Raw genomic sequence first — 23,283 nt, forward strand, 5'->3', positions numbered from 1 at the left:
TGCCCCTGGATCCGCCCTTGCCCCGAACTGTATTCCCCCTCTCGACTTTTCCTGTAAAAGTAACCCTGGGTAAATGGAACTGAGTTCAAGAATTTTACGCAAGATTGAGATGGATGTAGCATGTGTTACCTGACTGCCCATTTACACAGACAGCTCGGACCCGGCACTCCAGACTTACCTATGCCAACCTAAGGGTTCTTATGGATTCAGAAAAATCAGCAGATCTGGCCAACTACTGTCGCCTCGTACTTGAGCAGACGCATGATCTTAAGCTAATAGAGGAAGGTAGTTGTGTGTTTTTATATTGTCTTTTGTGTTTTAGACTTTGCGTGTCTGGCTTCGAATTTAGCTAGACATTTAGTGCACGTGTATGTTACTTTTAATGGACACTGATTTACGTGCATTTTAAGGTTTGTGTTTTATCCGCGTTTATTTCTATTTTTAAGTTACATCATTTGAACATGCACCTGGTGTCAATAAACTCTACTACTACTACTACTACTACTAGCATAAGTTATGCGAACTGCACGGCGCTTCGTGGCGTAATTTTGCTACACACGTAAAAACTGAGCTGATCACCTCCCCCCCCCCCCCCCCCCCCCGGTGGTGGATAAATGTTATGTCCCGCGACTCGCGAGTGTGACTTTGCTCCCCCCCCCCCCTTTTTGCTACTGCGGCTGCAACCTCCAGTGTGCTCACCGGTCTCTGACGGGTCCGAAAGAATTTCAAAAGCTGCTCAAGTACCTACATTTTAATTCACCTGAGGTCTTATTTGTCGGTCGAAAGCACTGTTTTGACTTTTGACGAAGGTTTATTTCTGTTTACATGGCTGCCCTGCAAATAAATAACTCATAGTCATCTTTTTAGCAATCTTGGGTGTTTTCGGGGAGGACTCCCCGGGCCCCGGATTCCTCGACAGGGGGGGACGCGTCCGCCGCCCCCCCCCCCCCCGTTCCCCCCGCTTTCGACGCCCATGCTCATTACCTAAGCAAGTACCTACCAAAACGCGACTGTAGATCAAGTACCACATTCGGATAAATTGCCCACCTCTAAATATGCGTACTCGTTCGTTATATACATATGAGTCCTTACTTTTTAAAATAAAATATGATGTGCAATATTTCTTATGGAAAAATATCAACAAAAATTAACTTTTCGAAAAATAAGCCTTTCAATTCAATCGCAAAACGAGCAAAACAGTTAAACAAAACTTTACGAACGTATACATATCAGCTGTAAACTTGCAGAGCGCCGCCATTGCTGCTGTCAACTGCGAAGTTTCTTAGCGGCTGTGACTCAAAGGGATTATTTGTATGACTTTGCCCCTAGCCGGCTAGTCTCCCAGTGTTGTACTACAGATATTGAGCGTTTACTAATATTCTACATAACTTTTCATCACCAAGTGACTACGTAGAGCGTAGGCGAACGCAAGTGGCCCTCGCCCAGATATTTTCCTGCATCAAGAAAATCGACAAATATTTTGTGTTGAGAGCCATACTCACTCTGCTATTTTCAAGACCCTAAAAAAAATTAAATATCAGCTTCAAATCACCACTAGTTGAAAACAGGTGATGATATAGTCATATAGAGCTCCTAGATCATCCAGAATTGGAATGGCTTCGAATTCTAAGGATCAAAGTGAAAGCGTAGAAGTAGGGCAAAGCTCTTCCAGTATCCCCAATGGGGAGAATGCCCTAGATGGGAACAAGAACTTACTTCATGATCCAAGCAAGTTTTTGTGTGGAGTTGTTGAGGGTAAGTTTGGGTTGGCAGGTACCTTAGGTATCGGTAACCCTGGCGTCACCGGTAATGTTTTCGTTCAAGGTTAAGGTTTCCTGTATTAGGCCGCCGTGCCAGGCCGAAGCATGCTGTGACGTCACTGGAAGAGAAGATAACGTACCATGCTATCAGTATCGAGTTGACTGAGACTCAGATAGACTCAGACCGACTCAGGCAGACTCAAACTGACTCGACTGACTCAAACCGATTCAGATCGACTCAGACCAACTCAGAACGACTCAAACTGACTCAGACCGACTCACCGACTTAAATCTATTCTGATCGACTCAGACAGACTCAGAACGACTCAGGCAGACTCAAACCGACTCAGGCAGACTCAAACCGACTCAGGCAGACTCAAGCTCACTCGACCGACTCAAACCGATTCAGATTGACTCAGACCGACTCAAACTAACTCAGACCAACTCAACCGACTCAAATCAATTTCGATCGACTCAATTCGATTCCGATCGACTCAGACAGACTCAGAACGACTCAGAGACTCAGGCAGACTCAAACCGACTCAAGCAGACTCAGACTGATTCATATCGACTCAGGCTGACTCAGACCGACTCAACCGACTCAAATCGATTCCGATCGACTCAGACAGACTCAGAACGACTCAAACCGACTCAGGCAGACTCAAACTGACTCGACTGACTCAAACCGATTCAGATCGACTCAGACTGACTCAGCTAGACTCAGAACGACTCAAACTGACTCAGACCGAATCAACGGACTCAAATCGATTCCGATCAACTCAGACACTCAGGCAGACTCAAGCCGACTCAACCGACTCAAACCGATTTAGACACCGACTCAGACAGACCCATCGGTTTGACCTGAATCATCAGACCTGAATCGGTCTGAGTCTGCCTGAGTCCGTTTGAGTCTGCCTGAGCCGGTTTGAGTCTGCCTGAGCCGGTTTGAGTCTGCCCGAGTCTGTCTGAGTCATTCTGAATCTGTCTGAGTCGATCGGAATCGATTTGAGTCGGTTGAGTTGGTCTGAGTCAGTTTGAGTCGTTCTGAGTATCTGAGTCGGTTTGAGTCTGCCTGAGTCTGTCTGAGTCGTTCTGAGTCTGTCTGAGTCGATCGGAACGATTTGAGTCGTTCTGGGTCAGTTTGAGTCGTTCTGAGTCTATCTGAGTCGGTCTGAGTCGATCTGAATCGGTCTGAAGCTGCCTGAGTCTGTCTGAGTCGATCGGAATCGATTTGAGTCGATCAATATTTGAGTCGTTTGAGTCGGTCTGAGTTAGTTTGAGTCAGTCTGAGTCGATCAGAATCGGTTTGAGTCAGTCGAGTCAGTTTGAGTCTGCCTGAGTTGGTTTCAGTCTGCCTGAGTCGTTCTTTACGTTATCTTCTCTTACCCAGTGACGTCACAGCATGCTTCGGCCGGGCACGGCGGCCTAATACAGGAAACCTTAACCTTGAACGAAAACGCTACCGGTGACGCCAGGGTTATTACCGATACCGGTACCTAATCGCTTATTTTTATAATCACGCTTTGTAACTTTTAATTGTATTTTGTACCTAATTGGTTAATCAGCTTATACCATGGTTAAATTCTTAGACTTGTAGGCCTATTTTGTATTTTGTTAATAATAAGTTTATACCATGGTTAACAACTTTAAATCTATTTGCTTGAGTAGGTACCTACTGCTGGACTAATGGTTGTTCGACAATATTTGATGTTACTGACCACAGGTTGATAAGTTGGCACGCCCTTAAGCCCCAATAAACAAGCAAACAAAAGCACAGGTTGATAGAGCATCATTCCGACGCACTATAGTATCTGTGGTTCATTCATTGAAATGTTTCGATTTTTGGTATTTTGTTTAAAAAAATGCAAACACTGAACACCAATTATTCTAGAAATAGAAACGCCCATCACCATTTTTGGAAACGCGACGTGCATGGCAACCTGCTTGGAGGCGCATATTTACGTCTGGACAACGAGTTGCGTTGGAGAGGCCGGAAATAGTGGCGATTTCAGGACCGCAAGAATTGACCCTCATGAATATGATTCTTTTCTAAGTCGTGCACTGTTTTAAGCCGGAATTTAATAGTTACTACAAAATATTTTGTAATAGCATTTTGGCCAAGAACAAATACCATCAGGGCTAAGTTTTAACTACCATTTTATTTTGCCCAGAAGCATATAGTGCTGTTATATTGCAGTTTTTGCGCGTTTGTTACAAAATATGACGCGAACATGCAAAAATATTGCAAAGGTATATTGATATCGCAAAATAGGTATATTGACCTGAAGTTTATCTGTTGCATGATTGACTAGACAGATTTATACATTCCAAGTTTATCTTGGATCAGAGGTGTCAGTGTAATTCATCAGTGTCAGAGGTTAACTTGAGGGAAAGCTATGATAATTGCTCTTGTCCATCCTAAGAAGAAGTTGAAGTTATTAAATATTTTGCTTTGAGCACAGTGTATATCAATATAAATAGTTTTGTGTGCTCCAAGAGTAGAGGGAACTATTTTCGTTGTGCATTCATGTCAGAATTGAAGATTGATCATTAAATTTTCAAGGCAGTTTATCAACCAAGCATTTAGCCTTTCTCGTAATAAGCAGTGGCTAATAAGAAGAAAAGGCTGATCAATCCTGAAGTTCAGTCATCTTACTTCAATTTGGCAGCAAGATCCCCACTAAGACAGAAGATATATTGTATACCTATCCTGTAAATCAAAACATTTTTGTGCCCACCAAGGCTAAAGTTATTTGTTGTGTGTTCAGAGTAAGGCTATGGGCGTTTTTGTTGTATGTTTATGTGGAGATTGAATATAACTGTGACCCTGTGTTTGTTTGTATATTTGCTACAGTCAAACAGCACATTCACAATCACATAACATACTCACCTAGCTCATAGCTGTACCCCGCAGGATTTGTACTTGTTGATGTCTCGAGCGACAATTGCATGAACAAAGCAATAAAGTAGCTTAGTGTTAGTTATCATTTCCCACATTTTTTTCTGAGCATCTAGCATGGCATACAGCAGTGCAGACTAGCAGCTTCAGAGAAGAAACACTTAAAATGCACAGACTCACACCAGCCACCCAAGGAGCCAGTTCCTCTGTCCTCCTTCTGTTTCCCTGGATGCAACCTGAGCATTGACCTGAGCATTGCTCAGGTCACATTTTTTATGGACACTTGGAAAATTAAAAAACTAACATAACCTAATCTAAACTAACCCAGCTAATCCTACACAACTACTAATAATAGGTACTAAGCACCTACCTACTTGTGCCTACATCTCATACCAAGTCAAAGTTCCTTGTAATCCTGTGAAGACAACAACTTCTACGCTCTGAGTCACTTCTGGCCATCCACAGAAAGAAATGCTGCTGAGAGCTTTTCCATTGTATATTGGACCAATAATCACTATCACGAATGACTATGAACACATCATATGATCACATTGTTGCATATGGATGGTCACATTGACAATTTTACTACAATCCTTTTTTCAAGAAATGCAGTGTAATGATTTACAACAAATTCAACATCAAGCTGATTTAGTGATCCAAGCTTTCTCCTCCAGTAGCAATAGAATGATTGCATGTTTCATTTGCCAGACACTGAGTAATACGCATTATTTGCATAGCAAAGTAAAGCTGCCCGAGTTTGTTCATTCTAGATTTTCACTTGATAGTTAGCACTAATTAATCTTGCTTTTGTAAGTTATAATTCAATATTCATACCAGTACATCAATATACTGATGAATGCATAATGCATATGCATTCATCAGCCAACATTTTCTGGCTTGATACTGCTCAGCGTGCTCTTCAGTATTGATCTCCAGCAATTTATAACTTATTTTCGCCAACAAGCTCTTTTAATTTTACTTTTTCTTGCTGATATGTGACTCGTGAGCCAGATTAACTTGCGTTTATCAACCAACATTTCCTAACTTCAACTTGATATTGCATTAGGACTTAGGAGTCAGGACCTCTGTTAGCCTCCTGGATACTTGGGATTATTTTCAGTGCACATAATTCTCTTATATGATATAAGTCAATCACAAGTTATTCAAAACTTCCAACAAAGCGACGTACAAGAGTACGAAAACCACCAAATGAACTTGAAAACGGCCTTGGAACAGAGCCAAGTGGTCAAAGTGGTGCTCCATTTGTTTGTTTACAATAATTGTAGTGCTGACGTATTTTTTAGGACTCTAGCGGTCGGCTTATAAAAATGAAACGTTTTTACGAAATTTGTAAGGCAAGTAATATTTATCTGAAAGAACTAAAATATTCGAAAGCCAAACACTATGAAATACAGGAATCGGAACGAAAAAGTAACCCAAAAATCCAGCCAAATCACCGGCTCCTAAAACTGCGACAAAATCAGCACTTCTCCCCGCAACTCGTTGTCCAGACGTAAATATGCCTTGGAGGCATGCACACTAAGCTACACAACTGCTCATCAAACAAAGCTCGCACAGAATAAAAGAATGTATTTCATTGACAGCCTAATCCAGTGGCTCCAGAAAACACCAGAAAGCTCCAGAGAGTTCAATAATTCTCCAGTCAGCATTCCTATACCCCCAGTCAGCTCCAGAAAGCTCAATAACAAGGAACCTCCAGCAGCCTCCAGTCAGTCAGGGGATCCACATTTGACTGGAGGCTCCGGTCTAAAATAATTGCACCCATGTGACAATTATGAATGCAAACAAAGGACTTTTGACAGTTAAAGGGACCCTCTCACCTTAACATTAGATTTGAGTTGAGAAGAGATAGCCAAAATGGGGTCCCTGGCTCACAATTACCGGTTTCGGCACTTACAACATCGAGAAATGCCTTAAATCGGAAATATTGAATTTCAAAATTGCAGCATTTTGATTCAGAGGGGCTAATGCATAGGAATACCCCTCTGAATGTGTGACGTCAGCGCAGATTTCTAACGATTTTTAAATGTTTGACTAAAACGTTTTGTAGCACGCGGTGGTATATGCTGCTTAGCGCGCAACAAATGCCGCACTTTCAAATAAAGTCGCTAGGAACAGCGGAGATCCCAAAAAGTCAAGAAAAGTAAAAGTCTAATATCTTGAAAACCGGTGAATATTTTTCGATGAAATTTGGTAGATATTCGTTTTTGCTCTTTCTGAACCGAGCGACATCACTTTCATGCCAATTCATTAACTTTTTTGAAGGTGGGAGGGTCCCTTTAATTTGACAATTCAAACGTGAAGAAAATCACATCCTGATACTTTTTTAATCATTTTTTTTTAAATTGAACAGAAATATTGCTTTTGAAGAGTGAACTATCATCATTCTTTTGGTTGTCCCTGACATAAATCACTAGAAATCTCCAGATTGCGTTTCTGTGCCTCTAAATAAACTTTCAAGAAGAGCCTCCAGTCAAAGCCTCCAGGCTTTGTGTTGGAGGCACTGGAACAGGCCCTGGAAGAGCCCCCAGTCAAGAATTTCCACTGGAGATGCTGGAGCAGGCCCTAAGTAATCCCCAAGCCCAAACAGCAAAATCAGCTATTGAACGTGCTTGTACTGGTCACCTATTTTCCAAACTCGACATAACCAAAGCCAAGTGTTACAAAATCCAGCCAGGTATAAAATTACTGCATTTTTAATGAAATATAATATGCATTTATCATGCAAAATTGGATAGGTAGCCATTAGAACGATTGATTTTTTCACATTCATATTTCTGGTCAGGTAGTCAGCATTTTGTTTATATTTCTGAAAAACAACCTGCATGATGTGTGGCTGGTGATCACGGTCCGGAACGCTTTAAATTGTCTTGATTGAATGGTGGTGAGTTGGCAATTTTCATGCAATGGCCTACTAAGTGGGCAAACTGCTTTCCTTATAGCTTCTCAACTTTCGAATGTGTGAACAAAAGTGAAATTTGAACAAATAAGTTTTAAAAAGCTTGTTATGTTACTGCCTCCCTAATGCACATGGTTGGGGTCTAGATAATTGAACAGTTGATTTCAAATAACCTGTTACAAATATTTTTTGGACGTTAAACTATTCTAGCCATAACATTTCCCCACTCTGCATGATATTATCAGAGGTATTTAGTTTTCGCTTTTCAATATGTGCTTTTGCTATGCCAATCAGCCCATGCTGACTGCTGTTGTGATCACAGTTTCCATTTTTTTGAACAAATCTGAAATATCTGGAGTTACAACTCATGCTTTGCATACATTTCAATGTAGGCTCAAAGCATTCTACACCAAGATATTTTTGTAATTGCTGCCTCCCTGTTATGTTCTTGTGCTAGGGACTAATTTGTTTTTCAGAAATGCATTTTAGTTAGTCAATACAGTGCCCATTGTTGCTACAGAGAAAGGGATGTGCCACAGATAATCAAGAAAAAAAGCTAAAATATACTTTTTCAGAAAGTTTTTTTTTTCTGCAGTAACTTTTGACTTCAAACAACTCGCACGAGCTTAATGTTACCAGTGTCATGTTCCTCTCGTAGAGACGCATCAAATGACCCATAATTTGACTTGAAAGGTCAATTTGAAATTTTGATCTCAGCTCAAAGTCATGACCTGACCGGAAAAAGTCGTGTTGCATATCAGTCATTCCGTATCGTCGAGCTGAACACAGCTAAGGTGTTTTCATTGCTCTGGTATGCCTCCATCAAAAGTATTTAGCAAAAAAAAACTGTAGGACTTAGGAGGGACATAAGGAGGGGCTACAGGTGCCATTTTCCAGTTTGGTGTGTCATGTTACCTTGTATATCTTTTAGTTTGACAGTTTTTAGAATGATGTTCGTCCAAAAAAAAATTAGCGTTTCAACTTTCTCGAATTGATTTCCCATTTTCCCATTTTGCCACGATTCCCCATTTCGCTGTTTGATTTCTCCATTGACATATAATGGAGAGGGCGCAAAATTGACCTGACCTTAGGTCACCTACAGGGGCGTCGACACCGGTCCGACTTTTCCGACTAGTCGGACCACTTTTTCGACTAGGCGGTGCCCTACTGTGGCTCGCGGGGGCCCCTGCTGCAGACCGCGGGGGCCCTACTGCGGCTCGGGGGGCCCTGCTCATGTATGTATGTAAATGTACGTTGGGAAGCCGTTCGACACCTGGGGGCCCCCACCGGTGGGGCCCCCCCCCCCCCCCCGAGAAAAAGTCGGACCAGTTTTCCTTACGCGTCGACGCCCCTGGTCACCTATTTCAAAATTGTGATATAAATTTCGTACATACCGTTACCCTTATGAATTGCTTAAGGCTTGAAGCGACCTGTCACTTGGCGTAGCTATAGCAAGCATTTAAACTTATTTTGATGTTAGGTCACTTGACCTGAGGCCAGTTTTACCAACAGAAAATAGCCTCCTGCCGGAATTGTTTGCCTACAAAGACCACTTCACATACGGAGCGTAAACGCGATCGACACGTAAGGGGATGGGGCTTTACCGTTAACGCTCCGTATGTGAAGCGGTCTGGGCACGTAAGCGGATAGGGCTTAACCGTTTACGCTCCGTATGTATAGCGGTCTTTTGACCAAAACAAAAAAATCAGGCAGGCGGCTATTTTTCTGTTGGTAAAACTGGTCTCAGATATGGTGACCTGGCCTTGAGAGACCTTGGTCTGGAATTTACATAACTTGTGTAAAAAAGATGTTTGATAAGGTGTGCCAAAATCGGCGGCACGTAGCGCCTCCGTTTTTTTTTTTTAGATATTCGCGGAAACCTCGGGGTGTGTTCAAACACCCCCCCCCCCTCCCCCAGCAGGGCGTGGGCAAAGAGTAAAGACATAACTTGCCAAGCAAAGCAAAATCTTCAATTTCATAGGCATGATAAGTTTTATCAGTCATGTCATTGAGGTATGTTGTCCTACTATTTACATTGGATCTAATGTTTCCAGGCTTCTATGGGAGACCATGGACTGCAGAACAGAGAAAGGAACTTTTTGGCAAGTAAGTATGATAAGCCTGTTCATCAAGCAGTTGCCACGATCCTCTGTTCCTTCAAATATTATGCTTAAATCAAGTTATGACTTTGACCCTTCAAGGTCCAAACGTTTTTATATTGATGCGTATTGACAAGTAGATTTTGATTGTGCTGGTATTTCTGCTCTGGCTTGTTGAGTTGAAAACTCGTTAAAATTCCCTGTCCTTCTGTGCCACTTTTTCATTGTTTTGACCCCTGTGGACTGTGACATCATTTTTTTATCTGACGAAATAGACCCGAGGAGAAATTAAGTCTTGTCCTATTGTATCCAATGTCTTTTACCGCTTGTTGCTAAGTTGCTTTGTTTTTCAAATCTTAAGGGGACGTTAATCCCCCCTTCCTCCTCCGTCGATGCAAAGCTGGCCCGGACTCCCATGATTGGTGCGCGGTTTATGTTGTCTGACATTGAATTGTTGAATGGAACGAGCAGTGAGTTTCTATATGAAATTGCGAATTATCCTAGGGGCATGTGCTAATGCACCAAATCGTTTTCCAAGAGATTTGTTACCACAAAATTGTGAGTTTAGTAACGTTGTCATGTCTTTCAATGTCAGCAATCATATCATTGCAAATAAACATGTTTTTGATGTGTTATGCAGGATGAAGAGGTGGGGTATGACGTCATACTTATACGCACCAAAGGATGACTACAAACACAGAGCCTACTGGCGCGAACTGTACACTGTTGAGGAGGCGGAACACCTTACCTCGCTGATCCGCACAGCGCATCAGCATGGCATCACCTTCATCTACGGCCTGTCGCCGGGGATGGACATCACCTACTCTAGTCAAAAGGAGATAGCAGCCCTCAAGCGTAAACTCGACCAGGTACGTTATTCAAAACACTTTGTCAAGCATGAATGCTTTCATCGGAATGTTAGTTACAAGCGTTAGTTTTGTGAACTATTTATGGAACTTAGCGTGAAGCTGAACTCTTAAACAGGATTTTTTTCACAAGAGTATGTTAATTCAATGCATATCTTGGTAGTGGTATCATAAATGGTAAAAACTTCTGTAAGGTTTAATTGTCTTAAAGAAGCGCAAATTTCCTTTACTGATTCGATTCACTCAGGATTACATGTTTGGCGCCGTTTACTATACGATTATTGATTAGAATAGCAGATACACATCAAAAACATTAAATAACTAACAGCTCCGGGAGACGGACATTTGCATTTGCAGACATTTGTACGAACTTGTCAAGGTTATAGTGTTATGAACACTAATGTGATAACTGACGTTTTACTCACTCCACAGGTTTCTCAGTTTGGTTGCACATCCTTTGCGCTTCTGTTCGACGACATTGACCCGGAAATGCGTGAAGAAGATAAGCAGGTCTTTCAGTCTTTTGCGCATGCTCAGGTTAGAATCTGTTCAATTATTCAGTCTTTGTTGGCTAAATCGGAGTGAATTGCAGGTTACAAACTTGCACGGTCAATATTAGTTTGACCTTGTATTCTTTATCACTTCAGCTTTTCTATTGGCAGGAGTAGCCAACGGCAAGCGATGACAGTTTGCTCGTTGGTTTACTTCAATGAAACTTAAATGAATAACGCACAGATAGTCGTGACTTACCACATAGCCCCATTGAAGAATACTTAAGCATCGTAGATATGTGAAAATTGAGGTGAAAATTGACGTAAGTTTATTTAGTCCTCCCATTACTTACATAGTTCGTGTACCCTCATTAGACTAGAAATTCGGAATAGAAGAAATAATTGTTTTGAACTACTTATGTCGGACAGGTGACGGTGACGAATGAGATGAACGAGCACCTCAGCCGGCCCCAGTTCCTGTTTTGCCCGACGCAGTACTGCGCCACCCGTGCCATTCCCACCGTCTCCGGCTCAGAGTACCTGCGCACCATCGGCAGCAAACTGGCACCAAACATCGACATCATGTGGACCGGTGAGCAGCTCGTAGCTGATAGAAGACCGTCCGTTTTTGCGTACTAGCTACAGCGTTAGCAGCCCTTAAGGTGGCAGCATATAGCCGTTGTTCTGTGGGAGGCTCCTGTTTTTACTGTGCTGTCAGATTGTGTTAAGGTATTGTGATGTGACAATGTCCAGTTGTACCCTACTACCAATCATTAAACACAACTTGTTGCTTTCTTAGGTCCCAAGGTGGTTTCGAAGGTGCTCACCATAGAGGCAATAGAAGAGCTGCGTGAGGTTTTGAAGCGTCCGCCAGTGATTTGGGACAACCTGCATGCTAATGATTACGACCAGAAGCGACTCTATATGGGCCCATACTCTGGCAGGTCAGTACGCCCTACTGTACGCTGTAGGAAATTAATTTACGTAGAACGCATTATACATGCACTGTGAAATTATATTGCATTAATGTTGCGTGGTATCGTAACCCTTTTGTTCACCAGCGCAGGTGTGCGTCCATTACGTAATGTTTCTGCTTTGAACTGAGCAATTGGCTAAATTTAATGCACTTAATCGGTTTGGAGCTTTGAAAAGACCATTGTGTTATTTCTACCATGTTCGCGAATCGCAGGTCGGTCGAGCTGAAGTCGCGTCTTCGCGGCGTGCTGACGAATCCCAACTGCGAGTACGGCGTCAATTTCGTGGCTATTCGCACGCTAGCACACTGGGCGCAATGCCAGCGAGATGGAGAGCCGCAGCGACCACAGAGTGAGTACTGGGATCCGTAGCCATTCGCCATTCGTGGCAACTGCTCGCTTATTTTTCGTATATTGTTGTTTATGTTCTGTAACCAGTAAAACGCCTTTTGGGCGAAGAACGAGCGAGCGAGATAGTGAGCCCTGCACGTGCAGAAGGGCGAGAGGGTACTTCCAACGGGCTTGTGCAAAGCACCCTTCTAACCGGTCGCTAGCGGTGTACCAAATTTGAACGCAATCGGCCCAGCCGTTCCAGAGATCTGGAAGCGGCATTCTGCACGTGCGCACGTGCAAACGGGGTCCAAAATGACATTTGCACGGCACCCTACTAACCGGTCCCCAACCGTGTACCAAATTTGAGCCAATCGGCCCAGCCGTTCTCGAGATCTGGAAACGCCCCCTGCACGTGCGCACGTGCAGTAGCACCCTAACCGCAACACATGGGAATGCATTGCCTGGTGGTTGCCTACCTGTATGCCAAGTTTCAGCGAAATCGCCCCAGTAATTACCGAGTTACTGAAATGGGAACAAATTTGGCACCTCTTATTGTTGTATTTTGCACGTGCAGTGGGGGTCAGTCACATAGATGAAGAGTATCCGACCTTTGGTAGAAGGGATGCAGCTACCCTATAAAAATGACCGCAAGACAATCGCTCAAGCCGCTGCTGAGATATGGGCCTCTCAAAATCATTACTTTTGCAAAACTGCTTTAACACCCTTGACTTTTCACGTGGCACGTGCCACGACGGTCACTGAGATGTATCAAAAGTAGTCAATTACGGGGTAGAAGGGATGGGGCTACCCAGCAAAAAAGACCGCAGGCCATTCGGTCCAGCGGTTGCTGAGATATAAGCCTCTCAAAAGCGTTACAGGCCGGGCCGGGCCGGGCCGGGCCGGGCCGGGCCGCTCATACTGAGATTTTTCCCTTATATTGAAAAGACTTCGCTTCGCTCGCTGCGCTCGCTCGCTCGTAATAATGTTATTTCCCTTTTTGTGTTTGTCAGGACAGGCTAGTGGTGGTCTCTGACCCACGATCCACTCATGCTATTCCCCAGATGACCCGCTCTCAGCAGACATCCGGCTGGAAACGGAGTCGGAGGAAGGCTCCGAGCCGCAGCAGGTGCCTCCCGACGTGTACCACCCGAGACATGCGCTGCGGATGGCTTTGCGCGAGTGGCTGCCGGAGTTCAACAAGGCGCGCACGGCACCCAGCGTGCTGCAGCAGCGAGTGCTGACCATCACCCCCGGCGCGCTGGAAGGACCGGGTGAGATCACCAGTCGATGGACATTGATTGCGCGAAACGAGGTGCTTGCCTTTGGTATCCAATAGCCAGACATGGCTATCCATTGCCATGGGGTGCCGATACCGCTGCAGTATAATCTAACCATCTTCACCTTATTCAAGTTCAACATCAACTAATGTATCCATTTTACTGGAACGCTCTGCCCTGCCGATTTCGCGATCGGCTTCTTGTATCGCGTATGACCTGTGTGATGTCCCTGTGGACCGTTGCAGCGCCGGTGCCGATCCCGGGTATCAACACGTGCATGGCGACGACGTCCACCGTAACGACGGAGACCGCCTCCGTGCCGGCCGGCACCGTCAAACAGCTGCAGGCCATTGCGGAGGAGCAGATAATCAAGGTGCTGATCAAGCGAACTCTATTGAGTGGGTTGGTTCGGGACTGTTGGCACTTTCGAGTTTTGTTGCCGCCTGTGATTGTGTTTGATTCCATTGTCAGTTCCACAGGTTAAACAGGAGCTAAGTAGGTATCAGATGTTTGTCAAGAAGGTAAGCACCAGACATGTGCATGGATCCGAGAGCTGGATCTATGATCTCAGTGGATCTCTCGGCAAAATAGAGGGGTTGGATCTATGATCTGAGTGGATCTCTCGACAAAACTCAGGGGTCGGATCTATGATCTGAATGGATCTCTCGACAAAATTTAGGGGTCGGATCTATGATCTCTGTGGATCCAGCGGGCAAAAATTTGTGGAGGGCCTATGATATGTATGGATCTCACGACAAGATGTAGCCAATGAAACCCTTATCCTACATAATTTTACACCTTACAATGCAATACAATTGAGAATTGTCACTTGTGGACATGGTTAAGACCAGTTGCAATCATTAAGTATCATCAATAAATTTGACTTTAAATAAAGAACATTTGTACTACATTTAAAATAAACCAAGAACATGCACATAGCTACTTTTTGTGACCAGTTGTAACTTTTTCATGACAGCACTGATGACAATCATATCAACAAGCTACAGCCACTTTAATTCAATGAACAAACAGTACAGACAGATTCAGTGGCGGCCGGGCACTGCAGACTTTTGGTCCTATTCTTTCCATGCAACGCCAGTAGGGCTAATGTTAAAATGCAAAAATATATGGGGGGCACGGTGCCCTGGTGCCACCCCCCCCCCTCCCGTTCCGCCGCCTATGGACAGATGTTGGGAAATCAAACCTGGAAGCCAAGTAGGTTAGTCTTGCTCAAAATAATCCAGCAATCCACTTATTCTACCAGGTATGAAAACCCAATTTCGATTTAGTAAGAGAAAGAGTAGCAACCAACCTCTAATACTTTCCTAATAAAATTCCAAGTTCAAAAGAGGCATAAACTTCTTCAGATTACCTACTTTGGCACCGTGCCAAGTGCGGTGCCATGCTGCTGTCGTAATGAGAGCCTCCCAAAAACGACAAACGAAATTCACAGCTCACGTTTTGGTAATATTGTTTTATTACGTCATTTTCGTTTGACCAATGAAAAATCTTAATCTGACTAAAACCGTAATGATTCTAAAAGGTTCCCCGTTATAGGCCCTTTGGACTAATGACGTAAGATATTGTGATTTTTTTTTAAAGTGAATAAAAAAGATGCAAGGCGCACTTGTAGCACTCGCGCAATGAATGTCTCCCGCTCAAGGGCTATGTAATACCATTTCAGCTTACGTGTACGTCATTAAATTCAACGCTACAAAGATGATATTCACGAACAATCATAACGTAAAATTATGTGAGGCAGAAAAAATGAACATTATTTTGAAAAAAAAACAGACTTTTGAATTTCCAGTTTGATTTTTTATTTTTTATTATTATACTCAAAAGTAGAACACTTAGCTCATTTGTTATTTGAAATGACGTCACCAATTCTATTTAGAGACTGAATAGTCATTTTACGGTATATATCCAAGGCCATTACAATTGATATTTCGCTTCCCCAGCGTGTTCCCCAGGCTATTGAATATTTTCATACTTTTGTTGATATCTCAGTTTATTTTATCAAATATTAGTTTCAATAGATTGAAATACCTTTACCTAGCCAAGCCACAGGTGTCAATATCATTTTTTATTGTTAATCAATTAATTGTGTTAGCTGGAAAGCCTCATGGTTGTCTAATTCAAGATTGTCTTATCAGTATGTAGATTCTAACATTAATTGTGATGTACCTAGTAATGTATTCTTCATTAGTCATTACTTACCTGTATCTTAATTGTTAATGCAAACTTTTCTGTTGGTATGTGAACAATCTTCATGTCACTCAATTCACTCAAGTTGTGACCGTCATGAGCCTCCTTTATTTTATATTCTGTATAATGTAACTGGATGCCCTTTACTAATATGGCCTTTGTATAAGATTGTTTGTTTCTAACCATACTTTGGTATTTATAACTTCTTTATGCAAGAAAGTTAAAACATTTTGTGCACCTTTGAGCTATGATCCCAATGGATCTCACGACAAAATTGGGGAGCCAGATCTATGATCCGAGTGGATCTATCGACAAAATTGAAGGGTCAGATCTATGATCCCAGTAGATCTCTCGACAAAATTGAGGGGTTGGATCTATGATCTGAATGGATCTCGGATCGGGATCCATGGGATCGGATCTCAGATCCATTTTCCCGGATCCAAGCACATGTCTGGTAAGCACCATATTTTGCCTGGGTTGCATCACGTTTCTGTAAATATCCCGAATGTCTACTTTTTGACGATATTGATTAAACGTCCACAATCTTCAACCATTCTGTCATGATAAGCTCTGTCATTATGTGCCAGCTCCGATAATCACGTGCCTGCGGCTGACTCCTTCCTGACGAATTGCTCTCGGCGCAGGCGGAGGAGGTACCGGGTGTGACCGGTCCGGTGCTCAATTCGTTGGCCGATAACGAGAAGATCGTGGTACCGAACCCGCCAGGCGAGCTGCCCGAGCAGCCGTCGGCCGAGTCCGAGTCGGTACCGCCCGAGCCAATGGAGTGCAATAGTGTACCGGCTGCCACGCCGGCGCTCGTCAGCAACGAACCCGAAAAGGTGAGATCAAAATGAAAAACGGAATCTGAGGTAGTCGGCCTCAATTTTCCAAATCAATAGTCGGAGGAAGCTCTTTCCATGACTGTTTCACAGGTCCTTAGTATCGAGTTGCGTCAGAGATGGTTTCCTTCGTTGTCAAATTAATACTTCATCCACGATAGCTACGTCTGGAGGTCAGGAGATGTAGTCCGGTTTTCGTTTGTAAACCGGTCTTTGATTTCCATGTCTCTTCTGACGCTTTTAATCCTTGCGAGGCTGAGCAGATTAATCACCTTATCAAGGGTCGTGCACTACCTTTCAAACTTGCTAGGAATATGTGTCAATGCTCCCAGTGTCCAGATGTGCGTGGCCGGGCCATGCGAATTGCGAATGCTCCATGGATCCCAATTCTCACCTGAGCTGTGTTGTGTTTCTGCTGACAGCCGCCGGCGGCCGCCTCTGGCGAGCCGATGTCCGTGGAGCCGGCGGCGGTGCGCCAGCCCGAGATGCAGGTGGAGCCGGAGGGCGCCGGCGCCGCCACTGCCACCGACTCGCCGTCCAGTGTCACCATGTCTGTGGAGGATGAAGAAGAAGAAGAAGAGGTGGGTGAGCTAGTTTCTGCCTACATACAACTGATGATGTGCGTTGTGTTTATGCACTAAAACGAACAGTGTGCTATCAGCATAATTGAGGTTACAGTTTCTATCAGCAGCAGCCGTAACACATTCGCATAGTACCTGAGCAATATGATCCCTTTCGTCAAGGCCCCTCTCGGTTTATGGGCCTGTAACCACTTTACAGGACTTGACCGAGGACGACCTACTAGTCATGACAGATCTGTTCTACCTGCCATTCGACCACGGCGCCGCTGGACATCGGGTACTCAAAGACTTCCAGTGGCTCAAGACCAACTGCAATTTGGTGGCACCTTATGCAAAGGCGGGGAAGGGTGCACAGGAACCGCTCCCCCCGGAGGTAAGCTCATGAGATATTTCAAGAAAGCATCCCAATTAATAGCGATCGATGGTTTTAGTTCAATAGGCCAATTACCGAGTGATGATTGCCTACTTACAACGAAAGTACCCCATTACTGAAGCTCTACTTGTGTTTTTAAAATAGGCCTGATTGTGCATTTAAACCGCTATTAAATCTATCCAGGATTATGGTCTGTTCGAGCAGCTATCGTCTTTTTCCACATGTCTACATGCCGTTGTGGCCTGGCAGGTGCGGGAGTGGTACGACCGTGCCGAAGCGTTCGACGCCATGTCGAAGAGGGTGACGCGCCTCCTGAAACGTCTGTTTCTCTGCGAGAACCGGTCCCTTCTGTACGATCTGTACCCGTACATTTGGGACATGGAGTGCGTGCTCTCGCAGCTCAACGGCTACGTTCGATGGCTGGGTTAGTATCCCGCTGCAGAAATGAGGCTGCAGGTTAAGTTTGACCTCGGCCAGCATACAGCGTGTTTCTCACAAGATACACCATGCCGAATCATTTAACTTGTACTGGTAAATTGATAATTACCGGCGTTTCCATGCTGACCTGGCTCATTTTGGACATCCTCCGGACTTTTCTACGCCACGCAGGGCCAACGAATGGGCATGGTGTGTTTTAGTTGAGGAACATGCGTGTGAGTGGGATTAAGGGTTCTAAGGGCATTGAAACTGCACGATTTGGGAAGGCTTAACTGCAGCCAGGCCTCAGCGGACACGCGTGCCATGCGCGTCCAGTAATTTCACAATGGATACTAGTAACATGGCGCTGAGCCTGGAGGTTGGTTAAAGTTTGCTGGTGGCCTGTGACCGGCCTGCGTCTCTCTCCGTTTAAGGTCCCTCCTACTGCATTGGTTGACTATGGGAGACTGTATCGTGCACCCGTTGCGCGATTTAAAGCGAAGGTTACAAAAGACAAACCATAATTAAATATGTTGGCTCGAGTGATTTTATAATTTCAATGCTTATACGATCGAGGAGTGCTAAAAGAGCGAGCGCATGAAGGCCACGAGCAGCCTCCCATAGTTGAAACCCGGCCAGTTTCTTTTCACAGCGCGCTCCGCGGCCCTTCCGTGTCACGCTCAGTCGGCCAGCGCCGGACAGCTGCGCTCTTAGAGTTCAGGCTAGTTTTGCTGCGCTGGGGCGGTCCGCGCCGACTGAGCGTCGACACCCCTCTTGGTTGACAGGCGTCCGGGCGATCCCGTCTTCTGCATCCGAAATGGCTGGTGTCGATCGGCAGGCATCAGTTTTTTAAATTAAATAAAGTTTTCTAAAATATATAAATTATGCAGCCTTATGTCTGACAACTCGTCCGTGATCTGTCTGATAGCTGGACGAGGCGGCGAAATGTCCAGGCGGTCCATTAACCGATCGATTGCTTTTGCCATCGGCATGCAGAACCCAGGAACGCCAGCACGCACATAGCGTTGAATAAGACAGAGAGAGAGATGCGGGCATCCACGGCGCAGGCCACGGTTTGTCGCCGGCGCCCGGGGCGGGTTAATGGGGGGGGGGGAGGGGCGCACGGCAGTAACTGGTAACATCATTTCTGTGGCCGAACAGCTGGAACAGTGGAGCTCAGAGGCAAGATCGGAGGCAGCAGTCTGATTGACCGATTACATCTTTTCTTTCCCAGCGCTCGGTGTGGTTTGCGAGCAGGCGGGCACCTTTGTCGATGGCAACTATACATGTAGGTGGTACGGTCAGGCATCTGCGATTGCGGGGCAAGCTGCGAACAAGTGCCACAACAGCGCGCGCGCATCGCGAATTAAGGGGAAGGCTCTCCCGGAGCATTGTATTGTGCAGCTTAACCATCTTATAATGCGTAACTTAATGTTTAGAAATAACCCAAAATAGAAATAATGACGCTGGTTTTGCTGCACCCTGCCCGTTCCGAGCGTGCCTTCCCCTGAGCCTCAGGCCACGCCCCGCTTGACGCCGCCTTTTTCCACAGCCCAGTCTGACCTTTGCTCGTTTCAGCTGGATGCGTTCCATTTGCCTCAGAATTCCAGGCGCGCGCTTACCAGAGATGGCCGTGCCAAAATCATTCCATTTTGTGATTGAGTGGCACTCTTAAATAATTCCATTTTATTATCTGGAATGAGTACCATCTCATTCGCGCGCGCCTGAACTTCCGAGTTGTCGTTTGTGCGTTATCTTGGGATGACGAGGGTAGACACCGCAGCCCCGCTGTGGCTTTCGCCCGGCCGGCTGGTTGAAAGACGGCTTCGTTCTGCATTCGTCCGGATAATTTTCAAATAACATTAGCAAAAAAAATGGTTTTGCATGCATTTACCATTTTGGAGGACGTTGCATGGATACACTTTATCTTCATTTATTGCAAAAGTGACAACTATCTTTGACCGCTAAAATAAGAAACGATGCTCATTTGTCTTATTGACCGAGTCTGGACAGCGAAACGTTTGTTCGGTGTCCAAACAACTGCTGGTGCCATGCTCATTTTGACACCGTTTCCGAAGTTTCACAAATTTGTAATAAGTGTCCTGGCGAGCATAGATTGGTGATGCGGCTGGCGCGTACCAGCCACCGGAGCTGCGGTGTCCGCCCGGCGACAGTGGGGGCGGGGCCTGAGGTGCGCACCGCGTCTCCCTGGCGGGCCGGTCGGTCGAGGCGCCTCCCGTCGACCGGCCCGCCTCCCGCGCGCCGCCGGGCAGGGCCTGTGTAGGGACAAGCTGTGTGGCCGCGCATCGCGACTGTTCCCTCCCAGCGCATTCCGCTATGCAACAGGGTAGCCTGGGCCATTAACGTAATTACCTAGGTTCTAATGTTGATAAGTTGCTCTTCAAGTTGTTTGCTGTTTGCTAGTCGTGGGTATTGAAAGCCTGATTTGAACATTGAAGGTTAATTTTATGTGCTGGTTCTTGGTAAGTGTTTCCAGTGTTAAAGATCTTCGCATATACTTCAATATTTACCCAGGCTATTGCATTTTGCCCCTTTGGGCTCAACGTAGCCCCGTGAATGTAAGTACCAACGCCATAAGTACGACGCCATTCAAAAGTAACTTTCCCTCGCTCTTCTTCGGTAGTCAGTTTCTGACGCTACCATTAACGCGTATAGCTTAGCTATCGAGATATTTCAGTCATGATTTACTTACTATCTGACATTGGATTGTTTCACCGGCCCAGGCTATCCTGTTCCCCTCTCAGGCTAGGCGTCCTGCTGATCTTGTTTTTGCCCCGGCTGGCCAGGGTTTTCCAGGGGCTGGAAGGAATCCTTCATGTCGGGCGACAACGAGCCATGGATATTCCGTGGTGGTCTCACCGGCGACCTGGAGGCAAGTTTTAATCCTCTCGATTTTCTCACACCCGACTGGTATAAATGCTTGTTACATTTTCGCATTAATGAAGCATGAATTAGATATAAATAACGCTAATCACTCTAATGGTAGCCGGCGAGAAACGGCGGTCTTATAAAATGGAAATGCTCCAGGTGAAGGGCTGAGTCGACCCAAATTTCCTGTGTCCAAACGCCAGATATTGTGGTAACACACGTCTTCATTGGCAGCGATTGCTCCCTCTGGACAACGCCAACGAGCTGATGGCCAACAAGTCCCCGGAGCACCCGTTGACAAAGGTGCACCTGGTCCGACCTTACCGGCACACTGACGAGGCCGCCGTGCGGGGAATCTGGAGCGACTGTAGCTCGGACCGCCACCCCAGCTTCCAGCAGTATCCAGAACTCAGTGCCGACAGGTCAGAGACGCGGCACCAGCTCGATCGCTCGCCCAGGGTGTCTGAAAATATAGGGAGGATACAGCCTACAGGACACCATGTAAAAACTGTTTGCGATATCATTTCGATTAGAAATCATAGCACTGCATCTATAGACCATATCGCCCTAGTATAAGCGAATCAAAAATGTTTTCTCTGCATTGCGTTACGTGCCGTCGAATACCTGGTGGCGAGTTTTCCATTCTGCTTGGCGTTTAGATGCGTGTGTAGAATTCTCACTTGTCTGTGATATGGCTAGGTGGGTGGCGCCGTTCCTGACGATGCAGCCCGAGCACATTCTGTTGCTGGAGGACGACGACGAGGTGGTGGTGGGGTTCGTGGCGGCCGCGCCCGACGCGCACCAGCTGTCGCGCCAGGTGCGCATGGCCTGGCTGGACGAGCTGCGCACCAAGTACCCGATGCCCAAGACCTCCCCGGAGCTGCGCTCGCCGGCCGAGGTAGGGAACATCGCTCATTCGCGCCTTACATTTCTCCCGTGCTTGTGCTATTGTTTTGTATGATTTCGATTTATCTGGACACGATTGATTTCATTCGCTCGATTGATTTCATTCGCTCGATTGATTCGATTGGCCTGGACATGAGAGGGCTGCATATACCATATAAGCATATGTTGCTATACTAACGGGTGATGTGTTTAATTTACCGACATGGGTAATTATTATGTTGGCAGAACTGTATAGCGGCGCTGCACAATGACGACACGTTGGACGCACCGGCCGCCGTGCTGGAGCGCTACAAGGGCTGTCTGCAGCTGGCCGTCCAGCCGAGCGTGGCCGACGCCAGCCTCCTGAAGCGGCTGGTGGCCTGCGCGCTGGCGGCGCTGCGCACCTCCGGCTGCTTCGGCGCCCACGTGCGCGTCCCGTGCGGGGACATGGCGGCGCGCGAGCGGCTGATGAACGTCACCTTCATGCCCATCGACTCTGTGGAGGGCGGCGAATACGTATATTACGGCCGGAACTTCTAGTGCGGCCGGTATTCACTAAGTGACGCTAGCCAAGCAACGATTCCGTGATCGTTATTTGTTGTGATATTCTGTTCATGTGTGAATGCCACGTCACTGATCGGAATTCAAATTGAATTGTGCCGACGAGGCGTATATGAGCGTTGTTAAGGTAAATATGAGGGTGTATATCTGCAGCGTCTAACCACACATTGAACTGCCGTGCTCCTCGGGGCCAACGTCGAGATCTGGTCGGTGGGTCATTGGTGTAAGAACGCGTCAATTTGTTCTAATGTAGGTGATACCATTCCCGGTTTATTTTGCAGCGAGTCAACGTTACGTATCACTGACGGAAAACCGTGCAGTCACTTTTTGTGTCGTATGACCAGGCTGAAATCGCCATAGCATCTGGTCATTAGGCTGCTTTCACTTTACAAGTGGTGTCGAAGGACTGCCAGCTTCAAGCACGAAGTTTTGTACGGTCGTTTTTTAACCATGGCGTGTGTCCGTTTGTGTTTGCCGGTGGAGCGCGCGTGGAGGCAGCCGGATCGGCTGGGACAGTGGAGCAGCCTCCCACTGATCGGCGCGCAGCCCGCGGCCTGCGATCAGACCTCACTTTATAACCTTTAGCCAGGTGCTGAAACCGTGAGCTTGCACTGGGCGCCACCCGCTCTGCGCTGAGAGGGGCGTGACATCCAACAAATACAGTTCAACGGCTCTCGATACGCGTTTGCGATTGGCGGTGCGAGCTTACTTAGACTTACACAGGATGGTAAGCTCTGTGCATCGGGCTGATATTGTGTCATGTGTGGTGGCTTGTTGAAGTATTTTCACTGTTCATGGGTTAGCGTTTATACGGCCAGGTACTGTCCAACAATATCGCTAAATCCCCAAAATTTCTTCAGCATTTTTTGCTTCATAACCTGCCGTTTGGATATGCCGGCCCAGCCCACACT

At 45.9% G+C, this 23,283-nt stretch overlaps 1 protein-coding gene across 2 annotated transcripts; it reads left to right on the forward strand.

The window, feature by feature from the left end:
• Positions 1–1,222: 1,222 nt before the first annotated feature.
• Positions 1,223–23,048, forward strand: LOC122390105 (protein O-GlcNAcase-like). 2 transcript variants are annotated; one of them, XM_043382767.1, is made up of 18 exons: positions 1,223–1,755; positions 9,634–9,685; positions 10,319–10,547; positions 10,977–11,081; positions 11,465–11,627; positions 11,835–11,979; positions 12,225–12,361; positions 13,404–13,613; positions 13,865–13,992; positions 16,472–16,666; positions 17,089–17,247; positions 17,447–17,620; positions 17,870–18,044; positions 19,272–19,325; positions 20,845–20,930; positions 21,161–21,348; positions 21,626–21,824; positions 22,058–23,048. In XM_043382767.1, the coding sequence occupies exons 1-18, from the start codon at positions 1,614–1,616 to the stop codon at positions 22,349–22,351; spliced, it is 2,835 nt and encodes a 944-aa protein (XP_043238702.1). In that variant the 5' UTR covers positions 1,223–1,613; the 3' UTR covers positions 22,352–23,048. The 2 variants fall into 2 exon arrangements, with proteins under 2 accessions (XP_043238702.1, XP_043238709.1); XM_043382774.1 differs by lacking the exon at positions 19,272–19,325 and having other exon boundaries at positions 1,244–1,755.
• Positions 23,049–23,283: the final 235 nt, after the last annotated feature.

Source organism: Amphibalanus amphitrite, unplaced genomic scaffold (assembly GCF_019059575.1).
Source record: "Amphibalanus amphitrite isolate SeventyFive unplaced genomic scaffold, NRLGWU_Aamphi_draft 000020F_arrow, whole genome shotgun sequence".
Lineage (NCBI taxonomy): Eukaryota > Metazoa > Arthropoda > Thecostraca > Balanomorpha > Balanidae > Amphibalanus > Amphibalanus amphitrite.

What these genes read in the sequence shown, in the direction of transcription:
- LOC122390105 (XM_043382767.1), top strand. Translation starts at nt 1,614, where the DNA reads ATGGCTTCGAATTCTAAGGATCAAAGTGAAAGCGTAGAAGTAGGGCAA. An exon ending in CATCGACATCATGTGGACCG is followed by an intron (nt 11,628 to 11,834) that starts GTGAGCAGCTCG and finishes TTGCTTTCTTAG; the next exon opens with GTCCCAAGGTGGTTTCGAAG. An exon ending in ATGGGCCCATACTCTGGCAG is followed by an intron (nt 11,980 to 12,224) that starts GTCAGTACGCCC and finishes CGCGAATCGCAG; the next exon opens with GTCGGTCGAGCTGAAGTCGC.